We start from the raw sequence: 19831 nt of genomic DNA, 5'->3' as shown, positions 1-19831 counted from the left end.
TTTTGTTAATTTTGTTCGATTTTTTTTTTATAGTGGTTCATCGAATAATGATAATCCTGCTCAAGGTTTCTAGTTAAAATTCGCTCTGATCGGACCATCGAGAGCCGAGATATTACTGCAACATATTACTGCAACGACAAGTTGAAAAAAAAAGGAGAGTATATTTCAACTATATATATCGTATATTTATATGAGTATTTGTTAATAAACAAAATTTTTCTACTCTCCATATGTTATAAATATACCTAAAATTTTCATTCTTGCACATTTATTCAGTTCGTTACAAAATATTATCAAAAACAAACACGATTTTTCAGCAATCTGACTCTCCAGTCCCATTAACTTGACAAAGAACGTGTCAACCAAAAAAGTTCAAAGATTCTGAATTGCAAGCATTATTGAATAAAAACATCGCTCAAACGGAAAAACAATTGACTGAACAACTCAACGTCGATAAGTCAACGATTTCTAAACGCCTACACGCTGTGAGAAAGATTCAAAAGAAAGGCAAATGGATTCCACATGAATTGAGTGAAAGTGTCATTGCAGATCGTTCGAATATCGCCATGTTTTTGCTTGCTAGACATAAAAAAATGTTTTGCGGCGAATTGTAATTGGAGATGAAAAGTGGATTTATTTTGATAATCCAAAGCGAAAAGAATTATGGGTTAATCCGGGACGACCATCAACATCGACATTAAAACGGAACATTCACAGTCAGAAAGCAATGCTCTGTATTTGATGAGATATGGAAAGTAAGGTGTGAATTTTTAAAACTGAATGAAATAGTTACGGGGGAGCGATACCAGCGACAATTGAACAAATTGATGCAAAAAAACCAGCGATAGCTAGAATAGACACAAAGTGATTTTTTTGCACGATAATTCTCGTCCACATGTTGCTTCAGTCGTTGAATAAATATTGTTAAAGTTCGAATGGGAAATCCTTCCGCATCCAGCGTACTCTCCAGACCTAGCATCATCTGATTACCATCTATTCCGATCGATGCAACACGCTTTGGCAGATACACACTTCAATAATTACGAGGATGTGCAAAAATGTATGCCTGATTGGATTGCTTCGAAATACAGATCGTTCTATCGTCATGGAATCGCTATGTTGCCAGAAAGATGAATAAAAGTCACAGCTAACAACGGAAAATATTTTGACTGATATAAATTTAACCATTTCTTTAAAGTAAAGATAAAAAATTGACTAGCAAAAATAAGACCAGAATTAATTCAACCTCCTAATATCACTCTTATTTACTCTGCTTAAATCCGTAATGTTTATTTTTCAGTTGAACTTTTTCAAACATCCTTTCTAATTCAATGAGGCTCGACTTCTGTCATATAAACTGTCGATAAAATATCGTAACGATCATGGTGCAAAGTTAGTTGCACTCGTCATAATTGAGAGTTCTGCAAATATTATTATCAACAAAGCCGAGTGTCTTTTTCGGCATTATCGTCCAAATAGGGACAGGCAACCCGTCATACTAACTTATATTAATGCTGCAGTCTGTACATTTATTTTCACGATATGTCTATTTTTCGCCACTAACAAGAAACACCCGCGAAGTGTGTCTCCGATTTTGGCGAAACTTGACATGTTTGTAGAGTAGCCAAAAATGAAAAATATTTTTTTTATCGGCAATGGTTCAAGTTTAAGGGATGAAACTGCTCCTCGAAGTTTCATCCCCTCTATGCTATCTCGACAATTACTGCAAATAGGAAAAAACGTTTTAAACAAAAGTTATATAGTTTCTTATGCCGTACAATTTTTGTTTAAAAAGCTTTCTCCTACCCGCAATAATTATCGAGATAGCATAAAGGGGATGAAACTTTGAAGGGCAATTTCACCCTTTAAACCTGAGTTATTGTCGATGAAAGAAATACGGGTCTCTTATTTTTGGCTACTCTGTACAAATATGCCAAGTTTCATCGAAATCGGAGACACACACTTCGTGGATGTTCGTTGTAAGTGGAACACCCTTGCTTTTAAGTGCGCTCGCACAAAGGCATTTCCATGTTTTCGTAGATTAACGAGCGGATAATTGCATCAGGAATGCAGAACGACATCGCGCCCGGGTGCGTCTCACGTTCGTCGTGGCTAATCGAGTTTAATATCGAAACACGAGAATAAATATCTCAGCGCGCTCGCGCGGGGGCGCAAAAGTTGGGAGGCAGCGAGCAAGTCTCGGGGTGAATTTCGCGCGAGCGGCGCAACTACCGCGCCGGCAAACTTTTCGCTCTTGCCGAATCTCGAAGGCGCCTTTTGTACGCCGAGAGTTCGACGGCGGCAAGGAGAGGAGAGGAACCCGTTCGCGCGAGGGGTTGCCAACGGAGGCGGCCGTGTTCGCCCGAGCGTACGGATGTAAAATCTGCAGTCTTACTCCGCCGGCGGGGATGTACGTGGCAAGAGAGGAGAAAGAGACCGAGGGAGGGACGCGAAGATCGTCGTTTTTCCGCGTGTTATCAGGCTCTCGGAGGAGAGCCTCAAAAGAGCTAATATATCCCGGGAGAGACAATTGGCCCACGTCAGGCGGGACGCAAAGGAGAGCGAGAAGGCGGCATAAAGTAAGAGGGCGCGTCCCCAGCGCTCGGGGGAGAACGGGGCCGAAGGTCTCCTTATAAAGGCCGCTTTGCCTCGCGATAAATATTTGATGTTTCCCGATGCGAGATCATTTTGTTACAGATGATCGCGTGAGCACGCGCGCGCGTTCGATTGCATTCGCGTCACGCGCGGATCACCCAATCGGCGCGGCGTTGTTTGCTCGTACGAACATCTGTTGCTTTCTTTTTCCGTACGCGCTTCTCCGGTCAGTGCCACCGCGGCGGGATATTGATTTCAATCCCGCGACGTATCGTCGTGTTATATTTCAATCCCGTGTAAAATAACGCCGGAGTTAACGTAATATATATATATATATATATATATATATCTTTCTGCGTCCTGCGCCTCTCCCGCGACGTGCGCAGCTCCCGACGACGAGACCGACGAGGGGCGGGTATTTTTTTCCGCATTATAGAACGATTGTAATTTTGTCGAGAGTGTGCAAAGCGGGGGGTGTATATGACGAATATTTTCTATAAAGCGTGAAATAAACGCGAGGCGCGCGATTTTCTCGCAAAGTTGGAGCTCTTCGGGGCTCTTGGCGGCAAGACAAACCCGCGCTGTTTATCGCTTAACGAGAAAAATTCGCAACGGGGAACATCAAAGGGGCTAATGAATATCCGGGTAAAAGACAATTCGCCCTCTTTGAGGCAAACAATGGGGAGATCGGAAGAAAGTGGCAGCGAGGTGAGGCGAGAGTAGCTTTCTCTCTGCCCCCAACCTCTCCCCTCCTCCCAGTATGGTTTCTTCTTCGCAGTACGGTTTCCATCTAGTCCAAGTTCTTCGATTATGCCCCCAAGTGCAGGCACTGAAATGGAACATTCGATGCGCTAAAGCATAAAATAATTACAGCGAAAATAATGATCGAACTTTAAAGGCAGCAGCATGGAAGTTTTCGCATAATGTTCACCGTTAATAACGGGACGGGCCGCGTTACCAGAACCCAAGAGAGATCTGCTTTCCGTTTTAATGGGAAAAATTTGCAACAGTGCTTCTCGAAAGACTCGACATACTCACACAAAGCAATTTGATTCTGATCAACGGGAAAATAGCGAGGGAGAAATTGCGATAAAGAAGAAACGTACGACACCTGAACGAGCGAAACAAAACAAGCGTGCAACTCTGAGAAAAAAATATCCAAAGAATAACGAAATATTTGTTTTGTTTACTCAAGCAGAACAATTGCTGTCATGAACTCGGAGAAACGCATATCTCTTTATTTGGAAAGGAAAAAATTTTTCCTTATGCAAAAATACACAGTTAAAAACGTTTCGTACTTTTGTTAAAATTTTTGGTGTGTAGAAAGTTTTGTGTTAAACTTTTTACACAGTCGTGTGTTAATTTAACATATCGTTGTTGTGTTACTTAGACTTTCTTGTGTTAAATTAAGATTTAACTGTTTTCAAGTGTTAAAATAATATTTTCAAATGTTAAGATAACACAATTTATACGTAAATGCATGAATTCTTGCTCTGACATATTTTATATGTTAAAGTCAACACCTAAAATGTGTTAATTTCCTCATTATAACAGTTATCATGTGTTATATTATATGAAGATTGAATTTCTAAGACATAGATTATGTCAATCTAACATTTTCATTTCATCAAATCATAGATCATTACTTTTCCCAAATGTTGAAGTAACATTCATTGTGTGTCAATTTAACACGAACTGTGATCTTCTTGACGACATTCGAGTGTTAAATTTTTGTGTTAATTTTTTACATATTATGCATGTTACTTTTTAACATATTTGCTATATATTAAATTAATACATAAATGAGAGTGGATGATTTGAGACACATGAAATATGTTAAATTTAACACGTCATTTCTTATAGTGTATGGGAAATCGTCGGTATGGGAAAATCTGTTACCGCGTAAATATTTGTTATTCCCTAGAAATTTACTCCCTCGTTGTAACTCTGTTCCAGAATTATCGCGTTTCAAGCTTGCTGCGAATGGAAAGAAGATACTGAGTTTCTCTCGGAACGGCCCACACATTTTTATTTTCGAATGCGGTTCGGCTCGCCGCCGATGGTCCAGTGTGAGAACTTATTTCTGCGAAATTCCCGGAGAAATCAAGTTCAGGAAAAAGCGTTGAAATCATTCGGGAGCCCGGAACGAAGGAAGAATCTGCGGATCTCGCGGCAACACGTGAATAATCGGCATCGTCGGCGATATCAACGAATAATGAAATAATAAGAACGAAATAATAATTTCAAAAGATGCTACAGAACGAGAGTCCGTTTGAGACTCGATTCTTCCGAGAGAGAGAGAGAGAGAGAGAGAGAGAGAGAGAGAGAGAGAGAGAGAGAGAGAGAGAGAGAGAGAGAGAGAGAGGGAGAGAGAGGGGGGGAGAGAGAGAGAGAGAGAGAGAGAGAGAGAGAGAGAGAGAGAGAGAGAGAGAGAGAGAGAGAGAGAGAGAGAGAGAGAGAGAGAGAGGAGCGACAGAGAGCGTGCGCGCAAGCGCCTTCTCTCTCCTTGTCTCTCATTCTCTCCTTCTTAGTGAAAGGCTGTCGGTGAACAAAAAGGAGAGCGCGGATATGGAAAGAGAGGTAAAAGCGGATCCTCTCGACCCCTAACATCCTCCTTACATTCTCTCCCGCAGGAGTATCCCCCGGGTATGAGGAGGAGGGTAAGGGTACGTATAGCTATGCAATAAAATGTCGGCTGCCGTGCCAAGCGGCCGACGGATCACCGGCGGCTTATTGAAAGGATATTTCATTCGGACGAGTTCCTCCTATCCAGCTTATCCCTGCGAATTTCCCGCGGGGGTGCAGAAATCTTGCCGTCACCCTCCCTCCTCCTCCTCCTCCTTTTCTTCTTCCTCCTTCTCCTCCTCCTCCGCCACCCCCGTCCTGCGACCAGTTCGCCACAGCGCGGCTCGTAGCGTCGTGCTCGGCAGAAAATTCGCGGCGTCGCGCGGAACACGCGCTCTCGCGACTTTTCACTCGAGCGACTCGCGGAAAATGAGAGCGCGCCTGGCGATACGTGAAAAGCCGCATTTACGACGCGCCTTATGACGGTATAATGGAAATCTCTTCCTCGAGCACCGATTTATTTTGCGAGCGGCAACAGCGACTGCGGCGCGGCAAGAATGCGCTGCGCTCCTTTGAAATGTGAATTTAATAAGTAGCAGAGAGAACGACGCGCGCGTCCACTTTGCGTCTCCGTCTCGTGTCCTTTAGCCGGACCACCGGTCGGAAAAACCCGTTCGGCTGACGTGCTTCGGCAAGATAATCGTTGCTCTGTTGCGGAGTTATTATACGTCGCGTCGCGTCGTCAAATTGTCCCGACCAGGACGAAATTAAGGCGGACATTTGCCAAGTCTAGAAAGAACTGCTCCTTCTTGTCCTTCGCACCTGCTTACTTCGGAAAATATTTGCTTCTTGCGCTTTCTTTACTCTTTAATTTCGCTGGAGCTACCCCGCCCGGGTCGCTCAAATACCGGCGAGATCGACATTGAGCGATTCAGATGAGAGAAAACTAATATATCAGGGGGGGGCATGTGGCTAACTCTGGGCATCCTCATTTTTGGCCTTTAAATACGAACATTTAGGTCAACATGTATCTGAACAAAAAATTGTTACGGCCATTCTCAAAAGGTCCCGATAAAATTGAAAATATAGGATATCCTAAAAATTATTACCACATCGGGTCTCGAGATGGATCTTTTAGGGATACCTTAAATTTTACGAAATAAGGCTTTGATAAGGAAAACTGATGAGGGTTTTAGAAGGATTCATCAGGGATGAATTAGATTTAATAAATAAGGCTGTGATAGGGAAAGCTGAGAAAGGCTTTAGAAGGAATTTTTAGGAATGCTTTAGATTTTACGAAATAACGCTTTAAAATGGAAAACTGATGTGAGCCTTAGAAGGATCTTTTAAGGATGCTTTAGATGTACAAAATCAAGTTTTGTTATAGAAAATTAATAAGATCTGAAGCGTGTAATAAAATTGTCATAGTTCAGTATTGTTTTAGTAGGTACGCTCTATCTGGTTCTTTTAAAGATTTTTTAATTATAGCACAATTAAAAATAGATTTTTTTAGTTTTATTGGTTGGCATATTCCTTCTATAGTCTCTTCCAAGGATTTTTCTAGTATTGTCTTTCGTTTTGAAATGCAGCAAACTTCAATAAAAACAGTAGCAGGATTTTTATGTGTAAAAAATGCTATATTATATTGTATAAAGTATTTTATATTTTTAAAATAAAAAGTTCTTATTGTATACTAACAAGGTTATAAAGAAATTACAGTCCAAATTTCTTGGGATGAAAAGAACGGATATTTTTACTCAAGTAAATAATAATAGAATAATAATAAAAATATTTCTTTATAAGGCCCTATTAATATTGCCTTAAGCTTTAATAAGGATCCGTTAAACCATTTATTACATATCTTGTAGGGCCTTTGTCTTTCTATTTCTACTAGAGTCCCATTAATGTTAAAAATATATAATCAGGCCTTACCAGAGCCCTATTAAATTTTCTACTCGGGTAGAAAATGCGTGAGCGTATACATATATCGTTCTCTTCATATTATATTTTACAAATATTTTACCTTAGAGGAAAAGATGGTGTGGTGGTACCTTAGGGTACTATGGCTACTCTCAATATTTCCGTTATTAGGTAGCGAATTTCAATTGTTACTCGTGAAATCATTAATTTAATAGTTCGCCATTAGCGCAGTGACGTTAATATATCGATACATAATAGCTAGCACTTTTTATAATGCATTTTTCGAGCATTTCGAAATGTTTTCTAAGATACATTTTAGCATTTAATTTAGACACACTTCCTCGTTATTTTTAAACTTGAACGTATTATCACACGAATATATATACATTGAGTATTTTGTTTGTTACTTGGTATTTTGTTCGACTGTATATCTTTCAAATTATGCAAAGTTAGATGAAATGGCATGACATTTTGCTAATATGCCTCATAAGAGTGTTGATAAATACTATCTTTCTTTCAAGACTTCTCTACCAAAGTAATTATTCAATAAGTTGATCCGAATCTGTAGTCCATTGCTGCGCTTATTTTTGCCCTACAGTGCTGTCTTCCTGGCAGATTGTATTTCCCAACAAGTAAGTCAATATCACATTAAAAATTCGAGGGTATTATATTTATTATTATTCCGTATCCAAGAGTTTAATTTGAATAAATATATAATTTCGTAACTGGACACTTTGTATCAGTTTAAACAAAATCAATTTTTTGCATCAGTTTTATTTGAAGGCCACATTATACCACTCCATTTCCTCGCCGACCCATTATACTGTGTTGCCACATTTTTATAAATAACATCCTAAGTAATAAACATTATGTAAAGTTTGAGTCTACAGTCGATTAAACAACACCGTGACAAATGTGATCATTTAGTTCTCTCACTTTGAAATATCGATTATTGACAAAGTCATTGCACAAAATGTGAATGGAGGGTCATGAGATACCACCTTCTTCTCTATTATTCTCTCATATTGCGGTGTTGATTTTTTAATCGGATCTCTTAATCAGTACGAGATTCTACTCACTGCGATTCTTGGACGCGGGCCTTGCTGTTGCGAATGTATAACGCAGTCGCGACACTGCCGACGACTAGTATTAAGGCGCACGCACAGGTAGCTGCGACGTAAAGTGCGCCCGCGCCGTTCACGAGCGGGCCAGGCTCCAGACGCACCGAGTCGTTCATCGGCGGAGTCTCCACACCTACGAGCAAATACAAAACACATACTTCGTCCTCTGCGTCATCCATATTTCCTTAATATACACGTAACCTTTTCAAGCTTAACCCTTTGAGGCATAGTGGTAAGTATACTTACCACCTATTAATTCTTACATTTTCATGAAATATTTGAGGGATTCTTGTCGGGTTTTTTGCGTTTTTTAACTTCTTATATGATATGGGAACATACATGAGAGGTTGAAAAGTGTTTTGCATAAGTTGTCCATTTATTATAAATAAACAAAATATGAAAAATACACATTTTTACAGAAGAAAATAATTTTCCACGAACTATGAATGAATTTTTTGCTCAATTCAAGATTTGGGGGTTTTCTGGGTCGCTGATTACGAATCTGAGGTCCACATTCCAAAATTAATTTTCCAATATGGCGGATTCAAAATGGCGGATCATAGAATTTTTATTAAATTAGCTAAAATTGTACTCTGGTCAGTTTTTGTGGTCGCTGATTACGAATCTGAGGTCCACATTCTAAAATTCATTTTCCAAGATGGCGGATCATAGAATGTACATAAAATTAGCTAAAATTGTATTCTGGTTAGCTTTTGAGGTCGCTGATTACGAATCTGAGGTCCGAATTCAAAAATTTATTTTCCAAGATGGCGGATCATAAAATTTTTATATGATTAGCTGAAATTGTTGAAAAATTAGCTAAATTGTTGAAAAATACTTGGTTAGCTTTCATGGTCGCTGATTACGAATCCGAGGTCCAAAACTCGTTGTCACCGAAATTATCACGATTTTTCATATTTATGGCCGCCATCTTGAATTTCGAAAATCTGATAACGGATTCATTATCAGCGACCCCAGAAACCCCCGTATATAAATTTTCATGTGATTCGGATTTTCTGAAAAATACGTGCCTCAAAGGGTTAATTCCATTCCATCCTCAACGTCTCATCGTCAGTGACGATCCGCTTCTGCGGAGGCATGCGTTGCCTACGTCTCTCCATTCGTCGGGAAATTAACACGTTTAATCTCTACAGAGCTCGCGCGCGACCGCTATTATAGTATCGGTAATCTATTTGGTCGATTGGGACATTTCCACTCGAGTCGCGTGCTCGAGATTCGAGTCTATCGAGAAGCCCCGGACGCGAAGCGGACCCATTGTTTATACCTATCGCGCTGGAGCTGTCGAACGAGCCGAGTGCATCGGCGGGTCGATGGAAAGCGCTCAAAGAGATCTCACTTTGATAGCGAGTCGTTGACCGCAAACCGCAAGATCCCCAACAAGTACAGAGAACGGCATCGCCGCGATTTGCTTTTACTTCGCACACATCGTGCGCACGTCGTTCTTCTCCCCTGCGTAACGCTAATCGTTTCAACGTACGTTAACCGCGTACCTTTTCGTCACGCGTCTCTTAGGCTACGTAAGCCAGCCGCTTTCGTCATTTCGGAAACACTGGTTGAGTGTGAGATACGCCGAGTGCGAGCGAAATGCAATGCACGACCCGCCAAGTTATTGGGTTATTTGGAAAGTAATTTCGGATTTTTGCATGAAAATGAAAGACGGGACAATATATTTTTAATAGAAAGAAAAGTTTTATTCTTTTAAGTATTGACCCATTTTGTTCTAACACTTTTTGCCATCTTTGAGGTAATAGCATGATTAACCACGCTCGTAGAACTTTTGGTTCTTATTGGCAAAAATCTGAATTAAGTAGTTTTTGACACCTCCATTTGAATCGAAATTTTTACCATCCAAAGAATTTTGCAGTGACCGAAACAAGTGATGCCAGATCAGATAAATATGATGGATGCGGTAGCAAATCCCATCCAAGCGTTAACAGCTTCTGACGAGTCATTAAATTTGTGTGAGGTCTGGCGTTGTCATGATAAAACACAACACCTTTTCTGTTTGCCAATTCTGGTCTCTTCTGCTTGATGAAATCATTCAATTTGTCCAATTGACGATAATACACATTCGAATCAATTATTTGGTTATTTAGTAGTAACTCAAAAAAGACCGTTCCTTTTGACGGATATCAGCTTTCGGTGTGCTTTGAGTTGCTTCATCACGTCTGCTCCATGATCTGTTGTGTTTAATATGTTGTATACAATCCATTTTTCATCTCCAGTTGTGAGTCGCTTCAGAAATGGATCCTTTTCTTCACGTTTCAACGGCAAACCGCAGATGGCAATGCGACGAATCAAATCTCTTTCTTTGAGAATATGTGGAATCCAAATATCGAGCTTTGAAACGAAATCAAGTTGTTTCAAATGCTCATGCACGGTCGAATTCGATAAATTCAATCTCTCAACAATTTCTCGTGTTGTTAAATGACGATTTGCGTCCACCAATATCTTCATTTGGTCTTCAATAGCCTCAACTAGCCTTCCAAAACGTATTACATTTTCGAAGTCGGAATTCCCAGAACGAAATTTCGAAAATCAATTCTGACATTGGCGTTCAGTTAACACATCTTCTTCATACACGGCACACAATTTTTTTCTCGCTTGCGCTGCATTTTTGCCTTTAGGATAATAAAAAAGCAAAACGTGACGAAAATACTTACGTTAGTTTTCCATTTTTTTGATGCGACGCCAAATAAAAACAATTTGATAGATTCCAAAACAGCTTTTTTTCAAATTAAAGCTTGAAATGCGCGTTGTAAGAATGTAAAATGATTTTTTGGTTAAAAATCAGGTTAACTTAAGAAGGCAACTAACACCATCTATTTGAAAAAGAAATCAAAATTATTTTCCGAACAACCCAATGCGATCGGAGTGTTTTTCACCGGGATGGCTGCTAGCAACATAATCTCTCGACTCTAAGTTATTTCACCCAAACGGGACAAACGATTGCTTTCGTGAAAAGTTCGGGAAATTATACATTTTCTCTCAGTCCTGTCACCAAATCTAATCGAGTCCCCATCGATCGAATTAAATCTCGTCGACTGAAGTCGATCGATGCTTTCCTTTTTCGAACAATTGTCGCGCCATGCCATGAGAGAATCTTGCGAACCACGTCGTGACGCGACCCACCTCGAAATAAAACCTCGAGAACTTATTTCGTACGAAATATCTCGGCGTAGTTGTTGCTTCCCCCCTCCCTTCCCCCCGTCCCTCGCGGGAAGCGCGGGAACGACGAGTTCGTCAGGACTTCTCTCTGTGCCGCGCGTTTACATTTTTCCGCCGTTACCTCGCCGTCTGATATTTCTTTTCTCTCTATTCTTTCGTGTGTTGTGAGGGGGGAGAGAGAGAGCCGGGTCGAACAGGCGGCGCCTTGTCGTCTCTTATAAAGGTAAATAGCGTGGCCTAGACGGCGAAACTTTAGCGCAAGAGCTCAAAAGCTTTCAAGAACCGTGCACGTCAGCCCCGGCTAGGATATGCCGGGAAGAAAGGGACGCATGCTCGCGGAGCGTCATGATAAAATTAAGTAAACTCCATCAGCTCTTAACTCGTCCGACCGAGATTATAGCGCCGTATAAGCCCTAAGTGCGTTCCTTCATCGGCGTTTCCCGCTTGAAATCCAAAGCGATTCTTCGTTCCCCGGCAACTTGTCTCCTCGCCCGGGAAATCGCGAGCAGATACGCGATTATCATTGCATCATCGCGCCTGCGAGACGTGCACGAGCAATCATTCGGGAAAACTGAAGCCGACTCTGATCGCAACGAAGAACTTTTCTTCGCTCACTCGATAGTGAAAATCGAATGACGGAAATTGATAAAAATTAAAAGCACGTTGAGCACACCTTCTCCTCCATCTCTCTTCTTTTCTCCCTTCTTCTCTCAGATTCTTCTCTTATTCTTTTCTTCGTTCCGCTCGCATCTGCTTTTTATTTCTTCCGTACCATTTCCTGATTATTATTTTTGAAATATCGTACGTAAAGCTCCGCGGGAGCTTCTCCGTGTATTTATCTCGAAAGCCGAAGTTCCTCGCAGCGCGAGGCGGTCTCATCCAAGTAAGTAACGTCAACGTCAGCTGCGAAAATGAAAAGAAACGCCACGCGACGTACGGATATCAGCGAAACGTTCGTTAACCGGCTGTGGTGAGAATGACAGTGCATTCAGAGCGCACGTTGTTCGCGGTGCGATAAAATCCGCCATGAACAACGGAATATTAAGACATTGCCGACCTGCTACGTAGTCATCGCGTGATTCTTCCCTTCCTGCCTCCCTTCTACCCTCGCTCCCGTGTTTTTCATCTAGCGAGAGCAAGTATTGTAAAAAAGATTAGAAACGGCTTTCTGTGCGCGCGAGAATAAATTTGTAATCCCGTCTGATGCCATATTAAATTATCACGCGCGTGCCTGCCCGAGCTATTGTTGCTTTTACCGCGCGTGCGTGCGAAATACACCAACTTTATGCATAAAATTAATCTTTACTTCGCAAAATATCGCGTTACTCTCCGTGTGTGGAACCTTCCATTCCAAAAACCCGTCGAACGAAGCGGAGAAATATGGCGATATACACCTTCCTGCCTCGCCGCGATTTTCCTTCAGATTTTTATTCAGACCATTCACCACTTGTGACTTGGAAACGATCGACCAAGCGGCGCTTTCTCCCTCTTGGTTTCTCTTTTTGTCACCGTACTTGTATTCTCTGCCTTGTACGTTCCATATTTTCCCCTTGCAGCACATAATCGTAAACACGATCCTTCGGTTCTACAAATACGCGTTGCCGGCTCTGATAAGTCTTGTTATTTATCTTATCTCTTTCTTTCTTGCTCATTTTTCCGTTTCGCAAATGGAGGACCCAGGATCCGTGCTTTCGCCTCCGGATAACGTAAAGCAAGTAGATCAACTTTACGTGATAGCCGAAGCGAAATACCATGGACGCCAGCTACAGAAGACGACGAGAGAGAGAGAGAGAGAGAGAGAGAGAGAGAGAGAGAGAGAGAGAGAGAGAGAGAGAGAGAGAGAGAGAGAGAGAGAGAGAGAGAGAGAGAGAGAGAGAGAGAGAGAGAGAGAGAGAGAGAGAGAGAGAGAGAGAGAGAGAGAGAGAGAGAGAGAGAGAGAGAGAGAGAGAGAGAGAGAGAGAGAGAGAGAGAGAGAGAGAGAGAGAGAGAGAGAGAGAGAGAGGAAGCGACAAGGGAGAAGGAGTTTGCTCGAGCGCGATGAGACGTGGACAGGAAGCAGCGGGAACAAAAAGTTAAATAAATCATAGAGGCTCTCGGCACTGCATCGCAACTTCTTAGGGGCAACTCACGTCGTTCCTTTGGTGGAGTTCCTCCATCTTCCTAAAACGTTTCTCTCACACGCTACGACGCGTTCGAAATACGAATAAATGCTTTCGAGAGCGTCTCCGCTATTTCCGCGGGCCGGGTCAAATTTTACGGCGCGCAAAGTTAACCGTGCGCTCTCCTTACTGCGCTCTTATTATTTTTATCTCGTCGAGATGTTACATTTTGCGGCGCATACGAATGCGACACTCTCCTCTACCAACGGTTATCACCGGCAAAATGCCAAACGCTGTCGCGTCGTGTGCTCCGACCGAATGACGATGCGTATTCGCGCGCGCGCGCGTGTATATGTGTGCGAATGACTTTACGATAAATCCGCGCTTGTTTCATATGCTGCACAGGCGCATACGAAATCACCGAATTATTGGGTATGGGAATAAGTTTCCGTCCTTTTCAGGAAGATATCGCTAGTGGTGCCAAATTCGTGTTTGCTGGAATGGCTATACTTGTGTTTTGAAGGTGTATTTGTGAGCTTTGAATCGCAGTAGTTGATATTCGTTTGAAGCGTAAACATAATTTTATTTTTTTGCGTCGAAAATGGCAACATTTACCCCAACGAAGCAGCATTTGCGGGAAGTGTTACTCCATTACTATATTCTGAAGAAAAGTGCTGCTGAAACGCATCGAATGCTTGTTGATATTTACGGCGATCATGCTCCGTCGAATACTACATGTAAAGAGTGGTTTCGGCGCTTTCAAAGTGGTGATTATGACGTGAGCGACCGAGAACGAGCGAAGGGGCATCTAAAAAATTCGAAGATTGCCCAACTGCAAGATTTACTCGAAGACCCGAAAGGAACGCTCGAAGATTTTTCAAAAGAGTTAAATGTTGATAGATCTACCGTTGGAAAACGTTTACATGCGTTGGGAATGGTGCAAAAATCAGGAAATTGGGTGCCGCATCAATTGAAGGAGAGAGACATTGAAAGACGTCTGGTGACGTGCGAGATGCTGCTTCAAAGACAAAAAAGGATTTTCTGCATCGAATTGTCACTGGCGATGAAAAATGGATCTACTACGACAACCCCAAACGACTGAAATCATGGATGATGCCAGGTGAACCAGGTCCATCAACTCCAAAACGGAATATCCACGGTTCGAAAGTTATGTGTTATGCATCTGGTGGGATCGGAAGGGCGTTATTTATTATGAGCTTCTAAAACCGTCCGAAACCATCACTGAGGATCGTTACCGACTGCAGTTAATACAGTTTGAACCGAGTTTAGAGAGAAACGACCGGAAAGGGATAATAGGCACAACAAGCTGATTCTGCTACACGACAACGCTAGGCCTCACGTTGCAAAACCGGTCCAAAAATATTTGGAAGGATCGAATTGGGAAATCTTGCCCCACCCGCCGCATTCACCAGATATTGCTCCTTCGGATTTCCACTTATTTCGGTCCATGCAGTTGGCCCTTTCTGGAGAGCGGTTCACTTCTCATAAAGGTATCGAAAAATGGCTTAATCAATGGATCGAGTAAAAGAATCTGATTTTTTTCTTCGAGGAATCTGCTTATTATCCGAAAGATGGGAGAAAGTTGTCGCTTCCAATGGAGCGTACTTTGAATAAAATCATTTTGTATTTTTTGTTTAAATAAACGACTAATTTGTATTTAAAACGGGCGGAAACTTATTCCCATATACAATAATTAAATAAACTGGAGTATAAAACTACTTTTCTTTACGCACACGCGAAAGCTTCTATTAGGAGTGTGATTTAGTTTTGAAGGAGATAGCACTAATGTCAGTTTTGTCCAAGAATTCCAATCGCAGCTATTGTTTCCTAATGTTTTAATATTAATCCATGATATTTAGTTATTTACTAACAATAGACGCAGTAAAAATCGTATTAATACCATCTTGAAAATGGAACTTCCTAAAGAGCATTTTCGACATGCGTTGCTTTTGTCTTTGAGTCAGAAGAAAACGGCAGCTGAGAGTTATAGATGTGATGTTGTTCCATTAATCAAGATACGTGAATATTGGTTTAGGTGATTTAAAAGTGGCGATTTCAATGTTGACGACAAAGATCGCTCGGGACAAGCAAAAAAGCTTGAAAATGCAGATTTACAAGCATTATTGATATATAAGACGAAAATCCAGCACAATCCACTTCAGAACTTGCCAGAGCACTAAATGTTGATCGTACAACAGTTACTAAACGTTTACATGATATGGGAAAAATTCACAAAGAAAGAAAATGGCCTCCATATGAGTTATCGGAAAATGCCATTGTGAACCGATTGAATATTTGCATTTTATTAATCGCCAGACAAAAATGAAGAGTTTTTGGTATAGAATTGGTACTGAAAAATGGATTTATTTCGATAATCCTGAACGAAAAAAATTATGGGTTGATCCAGGCCAACCAACAATAACCAGTTTGAGGCGCAGTATTTACGGTTCAAAGGTATTGCTGTGTATTTGGGTGGGATCAAAAAGATATTGTGTACTGTTAAATCCGAATGAAACTGTCACCGCTGGTCGTTATCGACAACAATTATACAAATTGAAGCGAGCGTTGGACGAGAAACGATCACCAATTGTGAGTAAACAACGCAAAGTGATCCTTTTTCACGACAGTGCTCGATCTCATGTCGCATTATCTAGCATGAGCAAACGTTATTAGAACTGCAATGGAAAGTCTTACCACACCTCGCGTATTCTCCAGACATTGCTCCATTCGATTATTACTTGTTCCGGTCAATGTAACATGCTCTAGAACAAGGGTTCCCAACCGCGGGAGGAAAAGCGATTGTAATTGTAACGATTCAGATTGTAATTAATGATTCAGATGAATTCTGGAATAATTCGGCATTTTTTCCATCGAATTAAAAAAAATGTTATTAAAATTATATATTTTTTACGTATCTGTATGTATATATTCATTACGTATCACTATGCGAAACTTGATGCCACGGATAATAATTTTATAATATTAAAATGATAGTTAATTTCTATAAAACAATACTACGTAATAATTAATTATTATAAATCAACTTCTTACCTTAAAATCCTAATAACTAATTTTTACATAAAACATACGAATAATTTTTTTTTTACAGGGGCTGCGAAGGTTCGTTATAATAAATTTTTAGGAGTGCGAAATACAAATAAGATTGGGAAAGCCTGCTCTAGAGGGTACACACTTTCACAACTTGGCACAAGTGCGAAAATTTGTTGAAAATTGAATCGGCTCCAAAGAAGAATCTTCTGATCGGAATCCATCTTTCGCCAGAAAGATGGAAAGAATTGTAGAAAACGGAGGAAAATATTTTGATTAAGGTATTCGTTCATTATCTTGTTTAAGTAAATCAGCTTTTGAGAAAAAAAAACCCTCAAAACTAAATAATACAATATATAAGAAGGGAGTAAAAAAATCACGCTTGCCGATATTAATTTGCAGTTACGAATTGTCGTAAGGCAATTCGGTGCAGTCAGTAAGGCAGTCAGATGCAACGTGAGACGCAAAGCTGCAGGCAGAGTGTATGTGCTCTGCCATTTGTACAAATTCATCTTTCCACGCGCGCTTCGTTTGCGAGAGATTACACGCGGCAGCAACTTCATCCACGCTCCATAGGTATCGCGGAATGCGACGAAGTAAATCGCGATCGATTGCGTTGCTCACAGTACTCGAAGGTAAGCGGAGCGAGCACCCATCGACGCAAGTTATTCCCGAAACTTAAGGACTTAAGGAGCCGCTAGTAGCACGGGAGTCAGGAAGGAGGCGTGTTAAGAGCGACTGCGTATCTCAATTAAATCCGACCGAGCTATGCTATCCGCTACCATCAAACAGACCTTAACCGAGATTTACGGAGGTCCGGAATTAAGTCTCCGGAGGATTAACAGGGTGACCCTCCGCGAATCGCGTTTCCTGCCTCGCCGCGAGCTCTGTGGATTTTAGAAACAAATTTGGTCCCGTGGCGGAGAGGGCTCGCGTAAATTACGGAATTACATCTTCTTGCGCGCCCGAGCTTCATGTTTACTTTATACTCCGGAAAGCAAGAAGATCCGAAACGACGACCGTCGCCGTGAAGCCCTTCGGAGAGCGGCGCTCTCTCTCTCTCTCTCTTTCTCTCTCCCTCTCTCTCTCCCTCTTTCTCTCACGCCCTCTCGTCTCCGCGTTACACTCGTGAAACACGCGAAACTCCCCCGCGGGCCACGCCACGAGGGAGCGTGATCGCTAACGTCAGTTGCGCGCGGCAAGTATTTTTTTTTATACTCTTGACGCGCAACGGCGTTGCCGCCGAAACTCGCGAAAACAGCTGGTAATCCAAAACGCCGATATTTACTTTTTCCTCCTCTTTTCGAGTACATACGTTCGGCATGAAAAAATATGAATATCCGTGAAAACGCGGAACGTAAGGTATACCCGTTGTCCGTTGTCCCCATCCGAATGAAAGGAAAAACCAACGCACGCCACGCGCGCTTCGTGATTATCGAGAATTGAAATATCACGGATGTCGCGAAAGTCACGTGGATCGGAAGAATCAGCGTGAGGAGATCGTGGAAATTTCTCTCGGAATTGACAGCGGCCGGTTCTTTCGATACATGCGGTCTCCCTCGTCGTCATCGTCGTCCCCGTCGTCGTCGTCAAGTGTGAGGCGGCGTGTAGGGAACGAGGGAGAGCTCCATGTAGGGAATTCGATTATTTTCGAGTGATCTCAAGGCGCTTTCAGATTGCGCTGCAGGACCTCTCGAGCTCGCAAGGATCCGCCGGAGGACTCGTCAGAGGCCCGGCACGGCGCGATCCTTTGGCGGACGAGGAAGAAGCAAATTCGACAAAGCGGGAAATCTGCTCTTCAGGACGCGACTACGACCGCCGCGCGGAGGCGCTTACTTATTTTCGTCGTCCTTCTGCCTCCCCCTTCGTCCATCTCCCTACCTCCTCCCCCTCGCTCCCGCCCGGTCACCAGTCCTCCGTTTTTCTACGCGGTCGACCCTCTTGATCTTCGACGAAGGAGAGGGCTCCTCTCTGCCTTCTCTTCTCTTTCATTAAATACACCGACCCCCGGCGGAGATTCAATTTTACCGGGCGGATTGCTTTTTGTTGTACCGTCGCCTCCTCCGGTAACCGGATCGGGATCTGCGCTTCTCTCCGTTTCCTTCTCCTTCTCTTTCTCCCTCTTCTTCTTCTTCCTCTTCTGTTTCTTCTTTTTCCTTTCTCGTTTCTCTCTCTCTCTCTCTCTCTCTCTCTCTCTCTCTCTGTCTCTATCGCTACTGTCCTTTGCGTAAACGCATATATTTTCAGACGCGAGCAATATCCAGTTACATCACACACGACGCATGCAACGACTACTCGAAACGAGTGTATTCGAGTCGAATTCTAAGATAGAATGCGCACGGTCGAATGTGCCTGAATGGTTTATAAGCGGAAATCCTGAAAATCGTACATGCATAGGAAATATGTTTGCGTTTATCTACCTTAGAAAGCAATATTATTTATATTTTAACTCTTTAACGCCTACTGGTAATTATAGCTACCAGAAACATATTGTTGCGCTCACTCTCGCACTCGCGCTTGCACTCAGGTAAATGAAAACACTCACGTAAGAATAACAAGCTTTACTATTTACTATTTACAGCGCAGCTCACTCAAGCTTTAAACAAGAATAATTCTCTATTTGATAATTCTCAATTCTCTCGTCTATCCTCGATGACAGCTGGTCAGAGACTCTCTGTCAGCTGTTGTTGTTTTCTTCTTTTCGATTTTCCGTCGTCCAGACAATCTTCGTTCAGTTGTCAAAATCAGCATCAGATGCCTAAGGCTCACGGACAACGGATGCCGCCACAAACCTTGTGGCTCGGACACAACAATATTTAAGAATCCATAACTTAATGAAAAAAGGAGATATTTTCATTTTCTTTGCACCATTGTAAAAGTGAATTCTTCTTCTAAAATATGATATATAGATTGTATGTAGATTCGGTTTAGTCTGTTTTTAACTCAGTTTTAATGATAACATGAGGCGGCCAGTTCACTTTGACAACAAGAAACTGAAGATGACCGAAGACATCAGGAAGTGTTACAACAAGCACATGCCTGTTAAGGAAAACAGTAAAAGACGTTGTCAATTGTGCAGCTCGAAAGGGAAGCAAAGCAGGACAAAAATAATTTGCAAAATCTGTAAAATTCCCCTCTGCGTCTCTCGATGCTTTATGCAATTCCATTCCGAATAAAGATCAAGTTCTGAATATGAGTTTCATGTTTCGAGGAATTTTTCCAACCATTAGGTATGATATAAAATTATTAAAACTAGAAAGAAATTTAACCGAT

General features: G+C 41.8%; 1 protein-coding gene and 1 long non-coding RNA gene across 4 annotated transcripts in view; one reads left to right on the top strand and one right to left on the bottom strand.

The window, feature by feature from the left end:
• The window catches only part of LOC105186819 (uncharacterized), an 86489-nt gene extending 81579 nt beyond the window's left edge, over positions 1 to 4910 (top strand). The window contains exon 3 of the long non-coding RNA XR_003113311.1: positions 4552 to 4910. This is a non-coding gene — a long non-coding RNA (uncharacterized LOC105186819). The remainder of the gene's footprint in view (positions 1 to 4551) is intronic.
• LOC105186818 (tyrosine-protein kinase Drl) overlaps positions 1 to 19831 on the bottom strand; it is a 152445-nt gene that overhangs the window by 20943 nt on the left and 111671 nt on the right. For all 3 annotated transcript variants that reach the window (XM_011147293.3, XM_025301268.1, XM_025301267.1), the window contains one exon: positions 8160 to 8334. In XM_011147293.3, coding sequence (XP_011145595.1) covers positions 8160 to 8334 — 175 coding nt within the window. The remainder of the gene's footprint in view (positions 1 to 8159; positions 8335 to 19831) is intronic.

Source organism: Harpegnathos saltator, unplaced genomic scaffold (genome assembly GCF_003227715.2).
Source record: "Harpegnathos saltator strain DR-91 unplaced genomic scaffold, Hsal_v8.6 scaffold406, whole genome shotgun sequence".
Classification (NCBI taxonomy): Eukaryota; Metazoa; Arthropoda; class Insecta; order Hymenoptera; family Formicidae; genus Harpegnathos; species Harpegnathos saltator.
Note: the sequence above shows the minus strand (reverse complement) of the source record. Positions and strands in the feature narration are given on the sequence as shown.